This window comes from Ursus maritimus, unplaced genomic scaffold (genome assembly GCF_017311325.1).
Source record: "Ursus maritimus isolate PB19 unplaced genomic scaffold, ASM1731132v1 scaffold_11, whole genome shotgun sequence".
NCBI classification, from domain to species: domain Eukaryota; kingdom Metazoa; phylum Chordata; class Mammalia; order Carnivora; family Ursidae; genus Ursus; species Ursus maritimus.
The window spans coordinates 33262284-33287114 of record NW_024423453.1 but is presented as its reverse complement, the minus strand read 5'-3'; the positions used below and the strand labels follow the sequence as shown (position 1 = coordinate 33287114).

The window sequence follows — 24831 nt, the reverse complement described above, 5'->3', positions numbered from 1 at the left end:
AAATGCAGCTTCCAGAGGTCGTAATGGCAGTGTTCATCATCTAGTGTCACTAGTGTTGGTAGTATAAGATGCAGGGCCTACGGTCGTGGCCTGTGAGGCAGGAATGATCTACTGTGTCCTGGTCCAGGTCAGTGGCACTGCTCCTGACTGACGAGCTCCCAAGCCAGGTCCTCCGCTTTCTCAGAGAGACTGTGCGCTACCTAATACCTTTAATAAACCTCTTTTCTGATGAAATTAGGGTTTCTGTTGCTTACAACTAAGAATCCTGACTGATACAGCAGGTCAGGTAACATTTCATTACTCTTTGTCAAGGGCCACTGCAAGATTTATAGAGCAAACAAATACAGTGAGATCCTCCGTGTAAGTCAGGGGGTCAGAGTGAGCTGCTGAACAAGATGTTCTTGACCATTTCTGAAATCATTTCTTAAAAGGAATAACAGGATGAATACAGCACATGCTGTTTCAATAGGAGAATCTAAAATATGATTTCTTCTTTCCTATCAGACTGAGAGATGCAGTACACTAGCTATCCTCTGAAAAACATTCAGTTAACTTTCTTGTCTGCTCTAAGGTATCACATTGCTCAAGAAGTCCAATCACGCCCTCTAAAAAACTTGAATTTTTACCCTGCTTAATTATTCCCAAGGAAACCATGATGTCATTCCATTAAGCTGGCTCAGTCAGTAGCATTACCTTGCGTTAGTCTGATAGAGAAATCTCAAAAATATGCATCCTTGGGGGAAAAGACCAGGTAGCAAGTGAAAATTGTAATTTTTGACACTGGCAATAAGCACTCATACGTCATCTTCGATTAGAATTGATATTTCTCCTGTAATAATTTACCTTCATTCACCTTGGATAATACATTTATTTCCCCCTAGTCACTATAACTAAATTGTACAGAAGTTCATATTAAATTTTCCTTTTGGCTTACTATCAATAACTTTTGCCACGGCACTTAAAAAAATATTTTCAGTAAGACCCAAATTGCTGCAGAAATCACATGAAAAACAAAACTCTGGCACATGAAAAAAATTCTTACTAACAGTAAGCAGCAGGATTCTGAGAAAAAATCAACTTGCAAGAAAACTTTTTTTAGCATGATGGCAAGGGTTTGGGAAAAAGGAACTTACAGGAAAAAGAGTTTGTGTTGCCAGTTATTCATTCACTTTTTTTTTCTTCTATTTTTGCAATATCCAAGTAGAATTCCTTGTCCTAGACCTAATTTTATTTTCCATTTTATCCTCTAAAGGTCTCACAATCTTCTGATTATAAACTTCAGTAATTAACCATTGAGAAGATGGTAATTCCATGGATGTAAGTTTTAAATATTCAGTTCAAAAATAAAAAATTAGAATAAAAAATATATTTCTGATCTCAATAAAAGCAAATTTAAAACAGCAAAAATAATATTAAAAAAATGTATGTGCTATATATGGGATGGTTCTGTCCCTCATTACTTCAGACTAGCACACAGTGGTGAATCTACCCACACAAATGCAGATTCTGTCTATAAGACATGATTCACGTGAAGTTAGATCATTTGCACAAGGCCACAGGGTTTTATGCAACATTCATAAAAGAGCCATTTCCTCTTCTGTGCTCTGAAGTCATTATTAACCAGAGATACTAAAAACTCAAGCAGGCTGCAACCTGCCGGACCTACAGAAATGAGAACCTCTTTTAGCACACTTCAAACTAAGCACTGACTCACGAGGAAAAAGCAGGTTGCTGTTAAACTGAGATCTTCTATGTTAGGGTCCCCAGTCTGTAGGCTCAAAGAGAAGCCCTGAGATTGGAACAGGTGAGAGAGTGAGAGGCTGAAGCATATAGCATGGCAGGGGGACGTCGTCACCGCCACCACCGTAAGTTTAACTAGCACTCTGTGGCCCTAGGAACCCCTGCAAATCTCAGAGTGGCTCTGTATGGAGGAGAGAGGCATTCCAGGAAAGACGTCACACCCACCATTAGATCCCAGTTTCAGCTGGTGTCTAATGGTAAGTGAACACGAGAAGGACATAGGCAACATTGAAGAGGGACACACAGCCCCACAGAGGTTTGGAGCACTCCCATGAGATATACACATAGCTTTCACAAAAGTAAACAGGTAAGGACAGAGGATGCTTTAGAAAACCCAGGAGTCCTATAACTGGGGATAAGTTAAACACTGTATGTCAGTTTAACCCCGTACCATGCAGCCATAAGAAATGCTCATCACCAAGCACATGGCAATGTTTTCTCGTTACACACTGAGGGAGGAGGGGAACAAAACTCATCTAGTTACCTTCCTCCTTCACTGTTTTCATACTGGGCACAGACAGATGGAAATGGTTCCACCAGTCTGGTTTGTTGGTTTCTGCTTATGCACAAAAGTCATTTTGTGCAGCCACAGTCAACATCTACTTTCAGTATCAGACATTTTCAGTATCAGGAGGGATGGCACCTGGAAAAAGGAGTAGTCCTCTGGTCAGGCATTACTACAGTTTCATGTTTATTTCCTGTTACCCACAAGAAAACGGAAATGGCGCGAAAGGAGGCTGACCCTGGGGCACCTGACAGCTGGGGCCCTCTGCTACATCACTCCTCAAGTACTGTTTAACTTGTAATGGCATTTAAAATGTTATCACACATTTACTTAGCTCTGCAGTTTATAACAAACCTATCAAACAGGACAAACCAGTCTGGATTATATAATATGTAAATATGCCAGGGTGCTGGGGAGCACGCTGAGCTGGATAAGCTAGAGCAATGGCTAAATGAGCCAAACCCTCACTCTACCTGAAGGTAGCCTCTTCATTCACATTTCATGGCTAGCACTTTGTAACTAAATTACGGAGAACACAACAACCAATGAAGAAGTTACATGTATCCCTACAAATACCACCTAGTATGTCACTAAAATTAATTAAAAGGGACACAAAAGTCAATATTTACATTTCATTTAGTTTTTAAAATCTGATGTACCTACTGAATAACTCATATTTGGACCTAAAAATATTAACACATTCTAAAGACACTATCAGTGATTAGTATGTTTTACAAACACACACACGCAGGCACGCACTATCAGCTTAAATATGGGCCTGGGGCCAGAACTCAAGTTTCGCTAGAGTTGTTAGAGTACTTGAATAAATTGTTTGTTTCAAGTAAGTACTTGTTTGAGAAATAGATTTTATATCTACCACCCTCAGAGATGTTAAATATGTACTAAAGTGAACTGGTAATATTCCATAAGTATTCCTAGAACACAATAAAATGACAAAACAGAGAAGCTCCACAAACACAAATTCAACATTTTATGATAAAAATATAAATACAGAAACGATCAAAGGTATTTGTTAACCCTATACTGCTTCATGATTACAATCACCTATAAATTTTTTCTTTTAAGCAGGCTGTTACGAATCACTAAGAAAAAAGCTATGAAGACTCAAAGATATATTTATGTAACTGGTTAAGAGTAGATAGTGATTACATAAATATATAAATCACACACATTATTCACAAAATTACAAGTAAGTCAATGAAATTCAACAAAAGCTAGACGGAATTTAGTAACTTCAGTCTAGAAATTTAAAAGTACATATATTTATATACACATATATAATTGACATATAAAATATAAATAGATATGCTCATTACAACACCTGTTAAAAATTTAGGGCTTGATTTAATGTACTAGAGTTCTTTCCTAGGTTCTCATTTAAAAAAACTTTTTTCTTTAAATAGCTATAATCGAATTTGTTCTTTCCCATTTTTGATATACTATATTTGTGTGATTTTAAAAAGTCGGTCTTAAGTACCAACTTTAAAGAAATAAAGGAAAAAAAAAGCTCCAAGCAGGAAGAAAACTCTCTTTCGGAAAGTCCATTAAATGCACATTTGACATATTACTTCAAAATCTTAAAGGAGCAGTGAGAGTTGGTGTCATCAGGCTGTATCTTTCTATTCTACCGCATAAGCAAGAGGCAGGATTGCAAACTGGCCGAAACTATGGAAACTACCACACAGTAGCAAGCACCCATGTTTTCAACGGGTTGTAGATTCAAATGCCCCCTCAATACAGTGTCATTCCATCCTTCACTGTAATACATGTGAATAGAAAAAAAACAATTATGGCAAACAGTTTCTGAAAAAGCTCCCTGGCAATTCTGATACTCCCCTGACCTGGGCCCCAAAATAAGAACTACAGAACTAAGCATATGTGCTGCCTCATCTTCTTACCCTTAAAGTCTGCTACATCACAGTATCCGAGAACCTGGTTTCAGCTATTATTTCCTTAACTAGCTTTGGAGCCCCATGTTGTGGTTTCAGCCAGAAGGTATCAAGGCAAAGTCAAAAAAGTATTTCTGGGCACAGTTACAGGCTACAAAACTAGAACCTTGTAAAGACCATTTCTGTGCTCACAGAGCTGAGCCAGGCTGGCACCTTTATGATCTGAGCATCCACTGGGCAGGAGGTGACTCTACAGGCACCCTAGTTTATCCTGTCTGTCCTGTTCCAACCATTTGTGCTTGCACGATAAGCCTGCAGAAGTTGTTCTCCAGATCGGCTCATGGAAAGAGCTTCAGGACTAATTTTGCAAAGACCAAAGACAGGCTGAGTAGGAACTCAATTTAATCCGGGAGAGATTATCAAAGGTATTTCTGAGACAAGTCCTAAAGTACATATTAAAACAAAACAAAACAAAAAAACCAACAAACACAAAGGTGGTGGGAAGAGATCTCAAATTTCTGCAGAATTTAAAAAAAAAAAAAGTTGTTCCGTTGTGAGAATAAGGGAAATATCCTAAATAGCAACTTCTAAAATGTTTCGCCTCCAAGAAACAAAAGTAAACATTTTACAGGCTCAAATCTGTATGCTCGTCTCAGAAGTTCCCATTGCTCTTTTGGCAAGCATCCAAGCAGCCTAGCTTAGCTGGCAAATGTTCAAATACAGTTATTCAAAATATGTTAATGAGGCTAACAGGGTGCTTCCACCATATAACCCCACCCTCCCTTTCTTTGTGCGAAGTGAACCTGTGCAGGTTAAAACAGGCGTGCCAAACACTTGCTATGTGAGATTACTGACTGCTGGCTAAACCACTGCCAATTTAAAAGCAGCATTTAGGGAGAACGGCTTGTTCAAGTGTATGCTGTCTTAAAAAATGCCTATTGTGAGGTTCACTCCCATTGCCATGTATCTCCACGGGTATGAAAATGTAAACGTTAATGATTTACATTCTCTAGGTACTACATTCAAAGTACCTTAAAGAGTCCAGTACTTCACAAGTATTCTTTTTAAAATAATTTCCCAGTGAAATATTTTTCATTCTGCCAATAAAGAAATGAAAGCAGTGGTCATGCATTGTTTAGATAATAGTAACTGGAATCAGAACTCAGTTATTTTGTCAGCTAATACACCTATTCAGCAGTATCTCTTTAGCCAGATATCACGTATTCCTTCTGTGCACACAAATCACAGAGCAACTAGCCCCCGTCATCTTGGGTTTGTATATATTCTAAAAATCTCAAAATTTCCCCCACAAAGATCAGACTAGCTTAAAATTTTCATTCTTCTTTCCTCCTGCCTTCCAAAAAAGCATTTAACTTGTTTCTTCATCCACACAGACATTCCACACATAGTCTGAATTTTAAAACTCAGGCCATACAGCTTCATTTTCGGTAGAACAGAAAGTGCGGTTCCAAAATCATCTCAACATTGCCCAGTCCCTAAATTTGTCCCCAGTCACCAGACCTTACACAGGAAGTCAGGATCTAGTATCTTCAGTTTAAAAATTAAAGGGAGATTGGAAGGAAGGTATAAATGGGATTACATACTTACCCAGGGTGACTCATTCTCATATGCTCAAGATTAAACTGAACACTGACTCTAGATCACGAAAGAATTTTTCCTCAGGGGCAGAAAGGGGCATGGGATTTCCAAATGTACACTGAAGTAGGATCTTCTGTGTGGCTCAGCTGAGCAAATCCCACATAATTAACTTCCTACTACAGAGAAGGAGTAAACATAGGTGAGGTGCACAACCTTTCCAAATGGCGCTGGTAAAGCCCCTTCAGATGTTTCCCATGCTATAAAGATTAGACAGACAGGCAAGAGAAACTGGGGTGGCACAACACTGGGACTATAGTGAACATGACTGAACTGTGCCCTTAAAAATGGGTAAGACAATAAATCTTACACTATGTGTTTTTTAAAATTAAAAATTAAAATTAAAAAAAAAGAGGGATTGGGGTGAATTTACCATATTGCCACTGCTCTGAGGGACAACTAAAATGCTCTTAGAGTGTCCAACTGCTCAAACGTGAGAAATCACAACAACCTACTGAAAACAGAGGGGGAGAGGGCAGACTGGGAATAGCACCGGTCTGGATTGGAGCTTGTTCTCAAGTCCATGTCTGCCTGCTGAAACCAGCTGGCCTTGCACTCAGGGTATTTCCTAAGTCCAACTGCCTACGGCCTCATTTTTTCTCATTACGAATAGGAAGAGTAACAGAAATTATTATGCCTTTCATTACTTTAAGAAAACCTGGTCTTTATCTTTCTTGAGTCATCTTCTTCTCCCTAAGGTTTTCAATAAAAATCTCAAAGTTATGAAAATGTGTTCTGCTTTGGAAATACATGGTTTAGAAACACAAGAGATTCTATTTGAAAAGATACATGAATGTTTTCAAGGCTAGAACCTTATTTGATAGATTAAATATATTTCAATATCCATGTTCCAATTTCCTTTCATAAAAACATGGGTTTCTTAACATATACTATTTCTCCAACTTAGGAAAGAAACCAATTTCCTCAAAAATTAAGTATGCACAAAATCTATCATAAAAGAGTATCATTAATTGCTTAAGACTCATTAAAATTAGTAGGGATTAGTAATTAATATGGATTAAAATTAGTAAACATTAAAATATGTGTGAGTATTAAAAACTATACCTTAAAACATATAAATAACCGAAGGACAAACATACTAAAATATTTTAAGTCAATCTATGCACTTTTCCTATTCAAATATAAGTAAATATTAAATTATTATAAGGCTAAATATGTATATTAACTTTAATGATAAATCATTTATCATTATTTAAAAAATATTTCCCTTTAGTAACTTATACAAAGGGCAATAAATTTGCTTACCTAAGATTTTATAACTTACTTTCCAAGTTAAACCTAAACCAGAAAATTTTAAGTTAAAGTACTCCCACTGAAAGTTTATAAGCTATGTATTTTTTTATGCTGCCCTTGTAGGACTACTTAATGTTATGGTTCTCCCTAAGAGCATTCATCCTTGTTTTCAGCAAATATAAATATTCATTGGAAACATCTACTGCTATGTTAAACAACACATGGACTGGAATAAATTATAGAAAAAATCTGAAAAAATAGTTAGAAATATTAAGAGACTCATCAGAAAAGGAGGTTTACCAAGTATATAGTTTAAAAAGTACAGGAAGGTGAGAAAATAAGGTCACCTGGAATGAAGAGAGCAAGTCGTGAGCCCTGACTTCAATTCTTTGCACAGAGTAGAAGTCACAGGAGTCTCGCCTTTCTTGGTTGCCAGAGTAAATGGTAGAAGTTGGTTCTGGGTCTCCACCACATCCAGCAACAGCCCTTCTCCTCACTTCAGGAGCCAAGTGATTTACTAACCAAACTTACTCGGACTCACAGTGCAATGAGAGGGTGTGGTAGACACTTCATATAATAACAGTAATGATACTCGACACTTATAAAGCAGATGTGGAGATTTTCTAAGATCTTGTGAGCAGATGGGCAGAGTACTTAAGAGGCTGAAGTATTCCTGGGCAAATAAATGGAGAAGGGAGACAGCGTGAAAGATGGAAAAAGGAAGGGGGGGAGGAAAGATTAGCAAGCCAGTCAATATGATACCATAATGGTGAAAAGTTTTACAAAACAGTCTGGGTTCCTAGCATAGAAAAATGAACACTCCGACACAGGGATGGCTGGAGCAGAGTAAAGAATGATTTAGCAAGGGGCGCCTGGGTGGCACAGCGGTTAAGCGTCTGCCTTCGGCTCAGGGCATGATCCCGGTGTTATGGGATCAAGCCCCACATCAGGCTCCTCCACTATGAGGCTGCTTCTTTCTCTCCCACTCTCCCTGCTTGTGTTCCCTCTCTCGCTGGCTGTCTCTACCTGTGTTAAATAAATAAATAAAATCTTAAAAAAAAAAAAAAAAAAAGAATGATTTAGCAAAAGCTGACAGCCATCATTTTGTAAGTAATTCTCCAAAATGCTTTTAAACTGGGGGGGGGGGGCAGTGTCAAGAGCCTTCTGCATTGTAACTGAATGGGATCATAAAGTTCCCTAAAGAACTAATATGCCAAAAAACAGACATAGCTTTCTAGAAATGGAGTAAGTTCAGTAGGCAGTTGGAAATAAAATGTTTACTTTATTCCTTTGCTAGGATTAAATAACCACTCCCACCTAGTCCACTTCTTCCAGTTTTCTAAATAGAGTCTGTCTTGTCTGTCTCTCTTGTTCTTTCTCTAAAATGGATTAAAATCAAAGTTTAGGTTTAAAAAGTAGATTAGGATACACACATTAAACACAGACACACACAGACTGAAAAACAAGAGAACTTCTTTAGTCGAGTACAACTGCTCCAGTGCTCTTTTATAAATCACATGTCAACTAACCAAAATTAGGGTGAACCAGACATGAATAATAAAGACAATGGGAAAGAATACTTGAAATTAGAACTATTCTAGGAAATCTGGACCGAATTTTAATAATATGTTCTCAGATCCAATAACCAGAATAACCAGAACTTCTGGTGAAGAGCTAATCCTTCTTCACATCCTTCCTCTTTGTCTTAAGTCATTCATAAACTCCTGATGCAGGAATGCACATTCTTTTTTAAATCAATAGTTACATAATACCTTTCTTTTTTTTTTTTTAAAGATTTTATTTATTTATTCAACAGAGATAGAGACAGCCAGCGAGAGAGGGAACACAAGCAGGGGGAGTGGGAGAGGAAGAAGCAGGCTCATAGCGGAGGAGCCTGATGTGGGGCTCGATCCCATAACGCCTGGATCACGCCCTGAGCCGAAGGCAGACGCTTAACCGCTGTGCCACCCAGGCGCCCCTACATAATACCTTTCTTGATTTAATAATGTCTTCTGAGTGTCTCAGTTAGGTACTCTCTCATATTCTAACCTTTCTAAAAATTCACTTTCACTTTTGTCTTCCTCTAAGTAAGTCCTCTTTATGGGACAGTTTGATCTAAATCACTGTTAGAAAACAGTAAGCACGCAGCAACACAGTGTATTTCCCTTATCTCACAGTAGAAAGGCTAAAGTTACTTTCTTAGTTTGGGTTCTTGCCTTCCTATCCCACTCTTCATACACAATTATTTCTACTGGATTTTCTTTCTTCTCCCTTTTTCCCTCATGCCCAACTAAGGATTTCCCCAAGTGTAATTTCAAGGACCACATACATCAGAATCAGCAGGATTCTGGATTTCAATCTAAATTTACCAAATAGCAGAAGGTGGGTAGGGCTGAAGAATCCTCACTTTAGAAGTTACCCAGGTGATGGGGCGCCTGGGTGGCGCAGTTGTTGGGCGTCTGCCTTCAGCTCAGGGTGTGATCCCAGCGTTCTGGGATCGAGCCCCACATCAGGCTTCTCCACTAGGAGCCTGCTTCTTCCTCTCCCACTCCCCCTGCTTGTGTTCCCTCTCTCGCTGGCTGTCTCTCTCTGTCAAATAAATAAATAAAATCTTAAAAAAAAAAAAAAAAAAAAAGAAGTTACCCAGGTGAGTATAATGCACACAGAAGTAGTCTGAGAACCACTGCCCCAAACCGTGGATTCTTCCCAAAACACACAGGGACTTGACCAAATTATAAACAAGCACCAATGGCATGGTGGCCATTCTCTCTTCACCTTCCTTTTAAAAAAACAGAGGGAAGAGGCAAGAAAGCGTGAAGAGTGAACATGAGCTGAATATGAGACATCAGCATTAATGCAGACTCGTCAGCCCTGCTCTGTGGCTACTGCCAATTACAGTAGCCAGACCTGCAAGAGGACTGATTACATGTAATTTATAAAAAGTAAACAAGCTGGGCGGCTTGTGAACAATGAATGGTGATATTCAAGCCAAGAGGTAATAAAAATCATGAATAAATGACTCGACATCCCCCTCCCCACCCAGACAACAAATGGTTGTACTCTGGCTAGGATTAGCAAGGGCAAAAATGAGTATTTGAGTAATGATTTACATGGCAACCGACCCTTTGAGAGAGATTTTGTCTATAAAATAAACCCTAGTGAAAGAGTTACACAGGACCAACCTTTCATGTTCATAAGCTCAACCATCTCAATGACTGTTCTTCTCAGCCTTACTGAGGTAAAAAAAAATTATAAATATTTGGTTCTAGTGCCACAACACAATCCTACAGCTGAAATACAGTTGACCCTAGAACAACACAGGGGTTGGGGTGCCAACCACTCATGCAATTGAAAATCTTCCATATAACTTTTGACACCCCCAAAACTTTACTAATAGCCACCTGTTGACAAGAAGCCTTACCTATAAAATAGTCAATTAAGCATGTTTGGTATGTTATATGTATTATATGCTGTATTTTTACAATAGTACTTTTTTCTTAATTTTTTTGGTATTCTAGGCTATGTGGTTCATCTGTGAGTTTTTCTTTCTCTTTGTCTTTTTTTTTTAGGGGGGAGGGGCAAAGAGAGAGGGAGAGAGAGAATCTCAAGCAGGCTCCATGCCCAACACGGAGCCCGACTGGGCGTTCAATCTCATAATCCTGAGATCTGTGACCTGAGCTGAAATACAGTCAGACGCGTAAGGGACTGAGCCACCCAGGCGCCCCCGTCTGTGAGTTTTTCAAACTGTCGCAAATCTCCAAAACATTTTCCGATGTGTTTATGGAAAAAAGTCCACGTCTAAGTGGACCCATGTGGTTCAAATCCGTGTTGTTCAGGGGCCAACCGTATAGCTTTTGAGGGAGACACAGGGAGGGAAATAAACTAAGTAACAAACATGTAGAAACTAAGCTTTATGAAGAATTTCTCTACACCAAGGTTTCTCAACTTCAGCACGAAGGGCTGATATTTTGGGCTACATAATTCTTTGTTGTAGGGGCTGTTTGGCACAATGCAGGCCGTGCAGTAGCAGCCCTGCCTCACTAACTAGCAGCCCATAGTACCCCCGCTGTGACAACTAAAAATGTCTCCAGACATTCTCAAATGCCCCCCACAAAATTACCTCCCCACTCCACTAAAAACCACTGTTGCACACAGAAGCATCATGAAGAAAAGTCTGTATTAATAAAATAGCTCACATAACATATCTTTGGCATCATTAAAAAACTCATGATTTCTTTTAAATATATAAAATATATACCTTTTGAGTATATCACCCTATTTTTCCATACATTTTTCCATTTCCAGGGGCAAAAGTACAAAATCTTAATAATATTCCAATATTAAACAATATTGGAATCCAAGCCATTCCAAAGGGGACACATAATAAAATGACTGAGCAGACCCCAAGTATTTATGCCCATTTAACAAAGCCAACATATCCATCAGGCACAGGAGGCACCACGCTAGGACCCATGGGACTTTTAGGAGCCCGTGAAAAGTGTTTTTACATTAATTTATTTTAAAGTCAGGATAAAAAATGAATATAATAATAACAATACCAGCTTGGAACATACTCATCTTTATAGTGACGTAGTTGCAACATACAATTTTTACTCTTTTTTTTTTTTTTTAACAGAGGAAGGGGGGCCCACAAAGGCAGAAGCACCTGGGGTTCACAAGCCACCACATGGCCCTGCCACCCGAAGGGGCAGTAAGCAATTACAACAAGCAAGATGATCAGGAGTGACAGGCGCCGTGCTACGGAAACAGCAGAGCATCACAGGAGGATAAAGCAGATGCTGGCAGCCCACCGCGACTACGTGTGAGAGTGCTGGGAGTTCAGAGGACGCTCCGGGGCAGAGAACGAGCAGAAGTGAGCCTGGCTGTGAAGGCAGACGGGAAGACCTAAAATCCCGGGAGAAGAGAAGCACGGGGCAAAGGCCAGACCGACAGATCACAAGGCCAATGTGGGATGTGGCAGTTCAGTACAGCTGGAGCGGGGTGAGGAGGCAGCAACACATACTAGGGGAGGCACGCGCAGGCACCCCTCGCAACGGGCCCTGCACACGGAGACAGGAGGTTTGGGCATTCCTCAGGCCAAAGGAGCTGCTGCGGAACAGCTTCACACTGGGGAGCGGTGTGCTCAGATTTATGCTTCAGAAGGTCACCCTGGCTTCCTTAATGAAGACAGTCGGGGGGGAGGGGTGTGGAGAATGGAAGGAGAGAGGCCACTGGCTACTGCAGCAATCCAGAAGAAAGGCAAAGGCCCCTTAGCCAGCAGAGGTCAATTAACTCAAGAGATATTTAGTGTGTGTGTTTTTAAGAGAGACGGAGAGAGACCATGCATGCGCCCGCAGCGGGGATGGGGTGGTGGGGGGGAGGGGAAGAGGAAGAAAGAATCCTAACCAGGCTTCATGCCCAGTGGGGAGCTCCACATGGGCGGCTCAATCTCACGACCCGGAGATCATGACCAGAACTGAAAAGACCAAGAGTTGGACGCTTAACCGACTAAGTCACGCGGGCACCCCTCAAAGAGATATTTGGGAGGTAAAACTGACAGGACTTGTCACTGGGTATGGAGAGTGAGGGAGGCACAACACAGAACACCTCTGGCTTAAGCTACTGGACAAGGGACGGTAGAGCGACTGACAGAGGAGCAGTATAGGGAGAGGATGACAAGGCCTGCTATGGATATGCTGAGTCTGGGGTGCTGTGGGGGACTAAGTAGCTATGGATCTAAGCAGTTAAAGCCACAGATGTGGAGTGAGAAACAGACTGAGGTAAGAGCCCCTGAACCATCAGCGTATAATTCAAGGCCATTTAAGATCCAGAGATGGGCTTTAAAGGTTAGAAAATGCACGAGGTTATAACAATTATGTGTAAGTTTGTAAGAATTTTGCAGAAACTGAGAACCCAGACCTTTTATCAAATTTTCAAAGGGGCTCATGAACTCATGCAGGATGAAGTCGCAACTAACAGCATGAGATGGGGGAAGAGGCCTTGCAGGGCTGGCATTAGAATGCTGAAGAACTCCTACACAGAAGGAGACCAGAGCCCGGCATCAGGAAAGCATGGGAAAGCAGATCTTTCCATCAATGTAGTCAGGAGTTCCATGAAAAGCAAGAACGAAAAAGTTCAAATCTAGTTCTGCTAGATCTGGCAACCAAGAGGTCACTGGGCACCTCAGAGGGAACTGTTTAGGTAAAGGTAGTGCAAAAGGACACAGGCTCTATTCCATTATGAAATGAGTGGCAGGTGGAAGCAGCCAAGTGTATAAAACCCACTCAAGAATCTGGCTGGGGACGCCTGGCTGGCTCAGTCAGTAGAGCATGCAATTCTTGATATCAAGCTTGTGAGTTCAAGCCCCATACTGCATGTGGAGCCTACTTAAAAAAAAAAAAAAGTCTGTCAAGGAAAGGGGGAATAGAAAAAGAGTCTCACTGCAGCTGCAGCTTTGAAAATAGAATCCACCGTTTAAGTTTCTGGTGAGAAATCTCTAAGCACCTTCATTAAGCCTTCGCAGAGTCCCTGAATTCACCTCCTTTTGCTAAATTCTTCTAGAGGTTTATCTCAAACATCATTGATCATAATATAATTTGCAGTACTAAGTACATCCTATGTAGCACACGAACTCCAAAAAGATGGAGACAGAGCCCTCTTGGTCCTCTTTTTCTGAATTCTACACAATACCTTGTTCACACACAGCAGGCATTCCCTCAGTGACTGGAAGGATCTGACCCAAGGGGTGACAGATCTGGCTCTGCCAGAACAGCTGGTTAACGTGTATGACCTGGGACAAATCAATTAGTCTCCCAGAGGCTAATTTTTACCCCCTGTAAAACAAGGAGGTTGGTTTCTTGACTAAGGAAGAAGGAGATCTGTATAACTGGGAAAGACACTCACTCAATATAGCTTGTTTTGGTATTGCAAACCACAAAGAAAAACTGGATAAAAAGTCAAAAGACAGCCAAATGACACATGAAAGAGAAATGGGTTAGAAAGGTTGAAAAACTAGATTAGATGATTTATAATTTTACGTTTAAAATTCTATAATTATCTGGTCATGTTGTTCAAGAGATCGTGCAAAGTATCACACCGTACGTTCAGACACAGAGAACAAATGCCATCTTTGTCCTCTGGAAACTAATATCCTATTACAAACACTAAAGAATGATAACTGAAGCCACAATTTTCTTTGTAAACAGATCATGTGTATGTACCTTCTACTGTGTATACTGTGGGCCATTATGAAAATCATCGAGAAAAATATATCAAATATAAAAATATATTAGGCTTGCTTTTCCTTTTTCGACTACTTACTTAGGTGAAGAAAAAGAAAAAAGGAATACTGTTCAAAAGCACCAGTTTAATTTTGCTCCCTGTTCTTCAGAGATAAATGACCTATATACCCAGTGAAGATTACTCAGAAGGCTTTGGTTTTATGTAACAGCATCACTAGGATCAAATTACCTTCCCAAATACTTTGCATTCTTACTGGTTCAGTATTTCCTTTTACCTTTTCTCAACACTTCAAACATTCAAACGTGAAACTGACAAGGAGGATATGTAAAATGTAATACTCCTACACAAGTCGGGGTCAATTATAACTTTGCCAGAGGGAAGGGGGTTCAAATAATACCTCCTTAACTGAATGAGGTGATCATTCCTCCTCAAGGTCTACCTAACGCCATTGGAATTCAAAACACTGGAGGGAGCATTTTACCAAGTGTTTCTCTTTCAAGAGTGGAAGATTAAAACTTCTCTCCCGCTAATCAACTGGTCATCCCTCCAACCAGAAGCACTTTCATCTTGGCTGCTCTGACTCTGGCCAAGGCACTAATGGGAATATGTGATGGATTGGAATTGAGAAAGCACACCAGGTACTTAATTCTTTAATCAGGTAGTCATCTCAGGGAGGAGTTCTGCTACTCGGAAAGTGGCCTGACCACATTTCCCAATACAGTAGTAACTAAAAACTGCATTTCAGGAGAGGAAAACAATCTACATGCTGGGTGGAACATTATTATTCCTAGTCTGGATTACCACATTACAGGGACAGAAATAACTCCCTCTTTTAGAGAAAAGATGAAAGAATGTGTGTAAAGATTCTAACACAAATACTCTGTGATACTGGTGGCTAGGCTTACATTACAGAGAAAGAAATGAAAACAAAGAGAAAAGAGCAAGAGGGTAGATAGAGATCCACAGGACAAAGAGTGCTTTTACCTCTCTCCCACTTAAAGAAAAAGTTAGCAAATAAAATGTTATAGCAACTGGCTAACTGATGTATTAAAAACAAAAATAAAGGGGCGCCTGGCTGGCTCAGTCAATAGAGCATGCAACTCGTGATCCCTGGGTTATGAGTTTGAGCCTCACACTGGGTTTGGAGATTACTAAAAAAAAAAAAAAAAACTAAAACAAAACACAAATAAAAACAACAATAGATTGAGTTCTCAAACTTCTCCTGAGAGCTAATGTCCTTTGTCCTCATTTCACAAAAGCAAACCTTGACTAAAATTATATTTACCTGCTTACTTCATGTATAATAACTAAATATTTGTAGGCAAATGACAAATATTCAACTCAACCAAGCAACAGGAAAGTAATGTACAAAGCCGAGGTGTCAACTGACATTTCCCCCCCTTCTTCAGACCATAGATGCCTTCCTCTCACTTTTCTCCTGAAACATAAAGTGGAATTTTGATGTTTTCTTTTTCCATGTGTGGCGTTTCTTAAAGAACATATAAAACTGTTTTCAAAAAAAATTTAAACTACACGAGTCAAAGAAAAATAAAAAAGGGAAAAGAAAAACAATGAACAGGATAGTTAAAGCAAAGTTTAATATTTTTCTTCCTTTAAAAAAAAATGACCTAAGATTTTTACATTGAAAAGAAATATTTGGACTCTCCGTATATTGTTTTTAATTCATGGAACAATGTAGCCATTTGTTTTTTTCCTTTTAGGACTTTTTTTTTTCCTTTTCAAACACAGGGAATTATTTAGGCCAAGTATGAATTCAAAGTAAAAAGTTGAGAGAAAAAAGAAACACCACCATTAAGAAAAACTCATGGTGAATTTGGCATTCTTTCCAGTGTATAAAAATAAAACTCAGTTTAGAAATATGATAAAAATTTCTGAAATACACATAAAGGAAAGAACAATTAAATGATAGAAAAAAATTAAGATAACTCACATTTCCCCTTCTAGGAGCTCTATATCTTGCAACTTACATCTTCATGTGCAGTTTGCCTATAGCGGCTCTGCTAAAAACAACCACATGGAAAATTTTTGTTCCAGATAATACTGCAGGACGGGGCTTGGCAGCTACAAGTTGTAATCAGGACGCTTCAAGAGCTAATGTAACAGAGATAACAAGCAAACATGCATTTCGGTGCGCAGTGTTAACTATTTTTCACAAAGCAGGCTGAGAGAGGGTCAAAAGCTGTTAGGTTCTACCTCACATGCCTTCAGCAATGAGAATTATTCTCTTCAGTCAGGGAGAGCTTTGCACCTATGAATAAAAGAACTGCTGAAAATATAAAAGATTCTCTTTTCCAGTTAAGGCATTCTTGTATTATTTAAGGTGTTTACACATATAAGCCTGGAACGGTCCAAGGGACTAAAGTGACTTTTCCCGGCACTTCCCAGTACTTCCACAGGCCTGAACTGCCACCTACTATTCAGTAAGACTCCCCAGCCATCTACTTGGCAACTGAAGAGGCTACTTATTTAATGGATGTGGAAATCCACTGTACAAAGAGCCACTTTTCCCCAGGAGTAATCTAAAGAAGAAAAGAATGCTAATTTTATTTGTGCTTGTAGCCAAAGAGGGGAGAATAAAGAGACCTGTGACTTGATAAGTTTCCTGTACTCAAATCCATAGACTGAGATAAAAGGAGTCACAGAAGTGTTGGGACTTCAAGCCAGAGTTCAAATGGCAAATTCAGATGAAGCTCTAACTTGGAGGAAATTAGCCACCATGTTAATCTGAGGAATGTGAAATGAGAGAAACCCCTCCATCAACAGTCAGAGGGGGTTTAAGGAGACCCAATGGTGCTATTCTCTTTCCTCCAACACGAGCTGGCACTCACACAGCTGGGCTAAGATGGCTTCCAAAGTCCAAAATAAGACACTAGCCCAAGGCAGTGCTGGCCCTCTCGCTGGAACTCAGGAGCAAATGAATCAAAGGCTCTTTTATTCTCCCTCCCACCAGAACATGCTCCCTCTCGTTGTTGTAAACTAAATGCTTGCCAGAATGAATTATTTAGCTAAAACAGACATAAAGAAATCTTAAATAACACATGTCCCTTGGAATTTTAATAAGTTCAGGTGACCAAACGAGTTGTTTTGTTTGTTTGTTTCTGGTCTGACACATAATATTCACTTGCGGTCAGGATCCTATCAGGAGCATTAGGTCATGGCAGAAACAGAACCTTCTCAAACTCGACTTCACAGCTGACATCCACGCTCCATGCTTGAAACTGAGGTGTTCTGAAGCTGTTCTCTTCACTAGGTTAGCTAACTCCATGCAAAGTCTTTGTTCTTCCTTTAAAACCAGGCTTCCCTTAGGGTTTGCTATTTCTGCCGGCAGTACCTCAGTTCTTCCAAGAACAGAGCCTGAAAAGTCGTTTGTGAACCCTTCCCTGGCAGCCCCCTTCCATTCCCCTCTCGGTCTGAACTCTTAAGCAATTATTGTCTGAATCATTCATCTGGCAAGTAATCATCTAAGGCCTTATAACATATGTTTTGTAAAATGATTTAAATGTAGGTGCATTTATAGCTTGTCTTTGCAAATAGATTAGAAACTCCTTGAGGGCAGGGAGCGGGCCTTTCCCTCCATTGTATTCCACACATGACACATTACAAAAGCTCCAGAAATACCAGTTGATTTATTCAGTCAACAGGTAATCGTTGCACTTCTATTCTGAGCCAGGCACAGCTCGGGGTGCTGGGGACTCCATGACACCATGACACCCAGAGCAGCAACTCCGCAGCGCTGTACTCAGTGAGCCTGGGTTCTGTTAAGGCAAATGCTGGAGGGTCCCCAAAGAACTCTGCTTAAGCAGTTCCTCATACGTTCACTGAACTATTTAAGATGAGCGAGAAATTCACATTTATTTCCCAAAAAAGAGGCCTATTGAGAAGCTCCCCCCTCTGCCTCTCACTGCCAAGGAAATATCTAAGGAATGTTAAACCACAAGAATTTAGAATCTAGATTTGCATGCCTCTTCCCCATTTTACAGATGAGAAACTGAGGGTCACAATGGTCAAAGTATCACCTGGATAACGGCAAAGTCAAGTCAAGTCCAATCCTGGGTCCTGACCCTCAGTCCAGGGTTCCTTCCACAGTAGTACAATTTACTCCAAATCCTTTAAAACTAAAGTAGTAGTCTACCTGCTGTGGTGTCCCTTCTCCTGTGTTAGTTTCTGTAAGAAAAATCAGGAGTGATGGTATTCGATGTTTTGAATCTATCACCTCTTAAACTGCCTCAATCTGCAAATTATCAAGACCTTATCTACATATTTTCCATGATGACCACAAAATATGGAATTCTATTGGGGCACCTGGCTGGCTCAGTCGGAAGAGCATGAGACTACTGATCCCAGGCTGATGAGCTGGAGTCCCACGTTGGGTGTAGAGATGAGTGAAAATAAACTTTAAAAAAATATATACATATGGAATCTTATTTAGTCATAGAAAGTACTTTGTTGTTTTATTTTTCTTATTTTTAAAGCAGACTTAATAATGGCAAAACACACTGAAATAACCAATTCAGCTGTCAACCAGATTATCCAAGTATAACTGTTGTCATATTATTGTATTTTGTTCAAAACGATCTTTTTAAAAAATTTAAAACCAAATTTTCAAAACAGCAGAATTCTAAAACTACCTTCCAAACTGATAAAATTTCCTAATGATGATTTTAAATCCCAAAAGACAACAATCAGATTTAGGAATTCAGCAAGTTTTCCGTGGAGAGTTTTGTACTCATCATTAAGTTCAGGCACAATGAAAGAATTAACTATCATTACCTATCATGAAGGCTTAATGTAATTGGTAGCTGATGATCTTTGTTAACAAAAACAGCGTTCCTGCCACATGAGAAAAGATAAAAAGAAAACATTAAGAATTTGAATGGATGTTTATTATCCTGAAGTTTTCAAGAAAAAAATTCCCTCGACAGAATAATTATGCTCCTTCAGTCACTGTAAGCAAAAGCTTCAGAGTCCCTTGATTACTACTGGTAATTGCAAAAAAAAAAGTGCAGGAAGAGCTTCCAGACATCACAGTCCCATTTGCTGTAGTGACACTACTGGGCAGTGACCTAATGCTTAGCACAGATCCTGGAGTGCTCTTGAACAAGGAGACGCTAACTGTGCCTGCCCGTACCCCTCTCCTCCATGTAAGATGCCAGGTGCCCACCTATACGAAGAGGCTATTTCTGTTTCTAGGCCCATTTCCAAAACCAGGGGCATGTCCTGGAAGTCCAGACAAGAACCATCCTATTAAGTGACAACTGAAGAGTGGAGCCCAGGCTGGGTGCAGATTACACACGAGAGAAATGGCCGAGGTCTTGCTCCCAGGCTGGCTGGCAGCTCCCAGGCTACGTTGGTCTGGCCTCAGAAGCAGGTTCTCCTGCTGAGATCGCACACCTGCCCAATGCTGACAGCTGGGCCATGGAGGAGCCCAAACTTGGTGTCCAGACTTGAGGCAGGCCACAGGGAAGCTCTTCCTGCAGAGATATGGTGATAGCCAGCTGGCCTGAATCAATCCTTTGTTTTCAGACTTACATTTTATCTTGGCTGAAATTTCAAGTCCTGATGAAAATCCCACCATTATTTCAAATGGCTGATTTATCTTTAAATAACTCTTTAAAAATCTGAGCACCACTGTTGAGTGCATACTACCAAGAGTTTACTTGTTTTCTGTAACCCTGGCAACAGTGATCTGTATATGTTTCCACTCAGGTCCTTAAAGTAAAAAAGCAGCTCTTTAATATACAACACAGGACAAAAACCAAAACACAGTAGTAGCAAAATTGAAAGAAAGCATGAACATTTTCACCTCCACCATGAGTAGACTTCAAAAAATTCAGAGGATAAAATACATACAAGAGGTTCCCACCCTTTTCCAAACAGATACAGAAAAAAGTAAAGAGAGATGAAAAGGTTAGGGAATCTATGCACCACTCCAGGCTTTCTCTGTTTTTTATGTCCCTTTCACTCTCTCTAGGAAATTTAAGAAAAGCTTTCATACCAGAGGAACACACTAGTGTGCAAAGAAAACAATGCTGGGTGAGTTGACTATGAACAGTAAACATAAAATGGAGTTGTAAATGGAATGCATTGGAGACATAACATGAGATGACTTTAAAGATAAAAACTAAAACAATTTTTTGTCATGTAAAAGCCCTTAAGTATCATTTTAGTCAATGTTTGGACTACCCTAAATATGCTGTAAACAGTGAGACAACTGTCAAAATCCCATGGGCCAAATGCTCCCCAAAAGAATCAATGCTCAAACTCCCTGATGTCTCCTTTAACAATTACAGTACCAGTCATCCAAGATATCTTTTCATAGCAAATTCATTCATTAAATACTATTACCAAGCAACATTTTGTCTACTGGATGGCCAACAATGTTTCCTTTTACCCTTTATTTTCATAAAGATTTTATATGAAAAGAAAACAAGAATGCATGAATAAATGCATGTCTTTGAGGGTCAAAGCTGCTTTAGCAAAAACAATCTGAATTGGATACCAAAGCCTAAAGATCGATAACCTGGAAATGTCAAAACTTCTGGGCAACGAACTTGACAGCTAAACTATAAGACAGGCCTCATTTTAACTTAAACTCCAGTCATCCTCTGGGACCCCTTAAATTCTGGTAGCCACCTGGCACACTGTCTTCCTGGGCCATATGCGTGTATAAAGAAAACACTAGTGCTCAGCAGGGCAAGAAAAACCCCACCTCCCCCAAGCTGCTAGGCATATTCTTCCTCCTGCTGAAAACACAATTTAAGGAGCCCGCTATCTCTCAAGTATCCCCATGGTTTCAGACTATATTGAGCTTGTTCCTGAAAGCATTTATTTAAAAAATAAATAAATAACAGTCTGCTTGGGCACACAATCTGAAACCACTCTAGGCTGTTGGCTCACTTTTTCACATATTCTTGCCTCATTTCCCCAAAGACTCGGGAAGCTGCTTGAAGGGTCTTATGTTTCTTTAGCACTACACATCTTGTCCCCAACTCGCTCTTCCTTGCATTTTCAACTAATATTCATAGACTCCTAGAAAGTTATAAACTGAAAGGAGCTTTAAAGATGATTTACTCTGAGCTCCACTTGAAATGAACTAGATGAGTCATTAACCTTTTATAGCCCAGTTAGGCAGATCTGGGTTCAAATCCTGTCTGTGGCACATTCTGGTTACAGAAACTGTTTTCTCATCTGTAAAACAGAGATAATACGTACCTCACAAGACTACTGTAATGATCATATTTTTTTATTTGGGACTTCATTTTCTTTGTCTTTGCTATGACAATCTTTTTGGCTGATTTTCTTCCTAAATCACATTACATTAAATTGCAAGCCCACTAGTCAGGGCTTCTTTCCTACCGTATTTCTAATCTTATGGTGCCTAGTCCAGTTGTAGGCATCTTTTGAGAGAGCCATAAACCAACCATGTGAAAGAATGCCTTAAGTCTCTATAATCACTACCTATTTAGGCAAATGTACTGTCCTTCACTTTCCTCCGAGAATCTACTTAGATCTATGTGTTTCCTAAACCGCCTCTCAAAACAAATACACCTATCTCCCTAATCCCTCTTCTCACACACATACAACCTTCTTTTTAGAACTAAAGAACTAAATCATGGCCTTCCACAAATGCGGGAATAATGTTAGCATCTTTATCAGAACATTCAGGAAACTGTGATAAGTAAAGAGACAGGATCTGGAAGGGTTCAAATTTCTGGAGAAGTTTCTTAGGATGTATGGCGTCAAGTTCTTAAAAGAGAATTACTTGTCTATAACAAATGCTGGCAGAAAGTGAACCAGCAACTCACTGGTGAGCCGGTGAAGTTAAATACTGCACTTCACTATCCAAGCAGTGACTAATAAGATTAATTTGGGTTTTAATATTGGGTGTAGATATCCTTCAACGAGAAGCAAGTTCCATTGGAAGTGATGGCCCCTGACAGTAAATTTATATTTAAGGAGGCATACATTTTGCTTTTGAAAACACATTTTACTAGACAAACATTGGCTCCATATGCCAGGACAAACGTGTCATTTCTTTCCTTTGCAGAAGGCAGCGACAAAAGAACCAATGGATGAGAAGGGGATAAGATTCTAGACCCCTGAAGAGGACACAGATTTCCACCAAAGTAAAAGTTGGTTCTTTCAAGGAATATTGTTCTTAACACCTAAAATGGTTTAACACATAATGAGCATCTTGTATCAATTACACCAATGCCATGTAAGTAACCCTGGTGGCCTGGGGAAGGACCACAACACACGGAAATCCTACTGGCCTCAGCTGGCCCCCCTCCTGCGAGGCTTGACAGCGCGTCCAAGGCGCCCAAACACCAGCCGCCAGGCTCCCCCCAGCGCCCTCCTCTCGCAGCAAACTGCCACGGCTCTCGGGCCAAACTCCATCGTCCCTCGACTCAAAACCGCGAAAATGCGAACCCTGCTAAGCAAACGGCAGGGCGCGTAGTAACTTTTCTCTCTTTTTGCACGGATTTGAGATGCTGGTTTCTAATACCAACTTCTCGGGTCCACAGTCCACAGCTTCCCGGACGCAACGCACCTCGGAGGGGGGAGACGAGAGGGAGCGCGGACCGAAGAGAGGGCTGTTGAGCTCTAAAACCTCAGCGGTTTTCCGGCTGCGGGAAAATCGGTATACAGCAGCCCCATGGAGATTAAATGCACGCATAAAGAAAGGAGAATGCTTTTCCCCTCACCTCTACTACAAGGAGTAATAAAAACATGCAGCAGGCATTAGGTGGAAATCCCGGGCCCTCCCACGGGCCGAGGAGGCCCGCAGAGCAGGCCGTCTGGAATCTGGAGGAAGAAAGTTAGCCGGCCAAGTGGAGGGAGGCCAGGGCGTGAGCTTACAGCCTCGGTTCCGAGCCTGCCGGGAAGGGGTCGAGGGAAAAGAGATGGGGGACTAAGTGGAAGAACCAGCCCTGCGCGCGGCCAGGGCAGCGGTGCGGGCGGGGAGGCCCAAGGAGAAGCGGCCGAAGCTCTACTTACATAACGCTTCAACTTCTTCTCCGGGGGGGACTTGCGGAGCCATCCGGAGCAGACCACTTCGCCGCCGCTCATGGTGCGCGCCTCTCCGGCTCCCGGCCGGGCAGCGGAGGGGCGGGCGGGCGCGCTCCCGACACAGCCGACGCCTGCGGGCGGCGCAGCGGCCACAGCCTCTCTCTGCCGAGGCGCAGCCGGAGCAGACGGGACGAGCGGGCTCCGCGGCGCGCTGGCTGTGCGCGTCCGAGCGTCTCCCGCGCGGGTCGGCGGACGTGAACAGAAGCAGGCAGCGTCGCCAAGGCCGACACCTCGAGGCAGGGGCAGCTGCCGGGCCGAGGGCGCCCGGGCCTCTTTCAGTGCGCCCGCCTAGCCGCCAGGCGCGCCGTCCCGCCGGCCGCCTCAGCAGCGCTCGGGCTCAGCGAGACTCTGCCCCAGCCCGGAGCCGAGCCTCGGTCCCCTGCGCTCCGCCCCCTAGGAACAGGACCTCCCCAGGCGCTTTCCGAAACAGACACTACGTTGCACACGCGCGCACACACACTCTCTCTCACACAAGGACACACACACACACACACTCACTCACACAATGCCCCCGCGCGGCGCCCACTCCGGCTTGCCCCTTGGTTTCGGTGCGCCCGGCGCGATCCTCTCCCTCCCCCTCCTTGGGAGAGGGTGGGTCACTTCCCCGCAGCGCCCAGGAAACGGCGGGGAGCGGACAGAGGGAAAAGGGAAACCGCGAGGGTCTCGTGCGGGCGCAGGGCAGGTCTTGGGCCACGCAGTTTTGCCGGGGTGGCGGCAAAACGCGGGGCGTCGCTGGGCGGCTGGTGCTGGGCAGGGCGCAAGTCCCGCTGGAGGGTGGGTCCCCTCTCGCCGCCGCCGGAGAGGGCGGGGAGCGGCGAAGCAACGAGGCACTCGGCTACTCGGCTCCGGGGACCGACCCCACTATCCTGTCCCCTCACGCTCCTCCCGCGCCGCCTCCCCCACCACGGGGCGCGCGGCAGGTTCTGAGCGGCCGGGCCTCCCCTTTCCCTCTTCCTTTCCTCCTCCCCTTCCCACGTTCGGGCCGGCTCCGGTTTCTGCCCAGACTTTCTCTGAAACTCCGCCGGAGCGCTTCCAGCCAAAACAACAAGGGCCGGGGGCGGAGGGAGCGGACGGAGGGAGGGAGCGAGAGAGGGAGGGAGCGGCAGTCCGAGAGGCACCCTGGGATCTGTAGTTCGGGAAGCTGGAACGGGGTCCTCGGCCGCCCTATGGCGGCGGCGGCCGGAGCCCCCAGCCGGCACCTTGCCGGGGAAGGCGGCCGAGGCCTTGGCGAGGACCCTGGGAGGAGCGAGGAATGTTCGAGTGTCAGTTTGTGGTTTGCCATGTTGGCTCTGTCGAGTATCAGTTCAGAGTTGGTAGTGTACACAAGATCAGGAGTTTGGGGGGTTTTCCCTACTTGGCAGCCTGCAATCAACA

The 24831-nt window shown here is 42.1% G+C and overlaps 1 protein-coding gene across 2 annotated transcripts in view; it reads right to left on the bottom strand.

Annotated features, from left to right (window-relative positions):
* Positions 1-23824, bottom strand: part of GAB1 (GRB2 associated binding protein 1) — a 122721-nt gene extending 98897 nt beyond the window's left edge. Inside the window, exon 1 of one of the 2 annotated variants that reach the window (XM_008685566.2) lies at positions 23386-23824. In XM_008685566.2, coding sequence (XP_008683788.2) covers positions 23386-23457 — 72 coding nt within the window. In that variant the 5' untranslated portion in view covers positions 23458-23824. The remainder of the gene's footprint in view (positions 1-23385) is intronic. The other variant, XM_040626335.1, reaches the window with a different exon arrangement.
* Positions 23825-24831: the final 1007 nt, after the last annotated feature.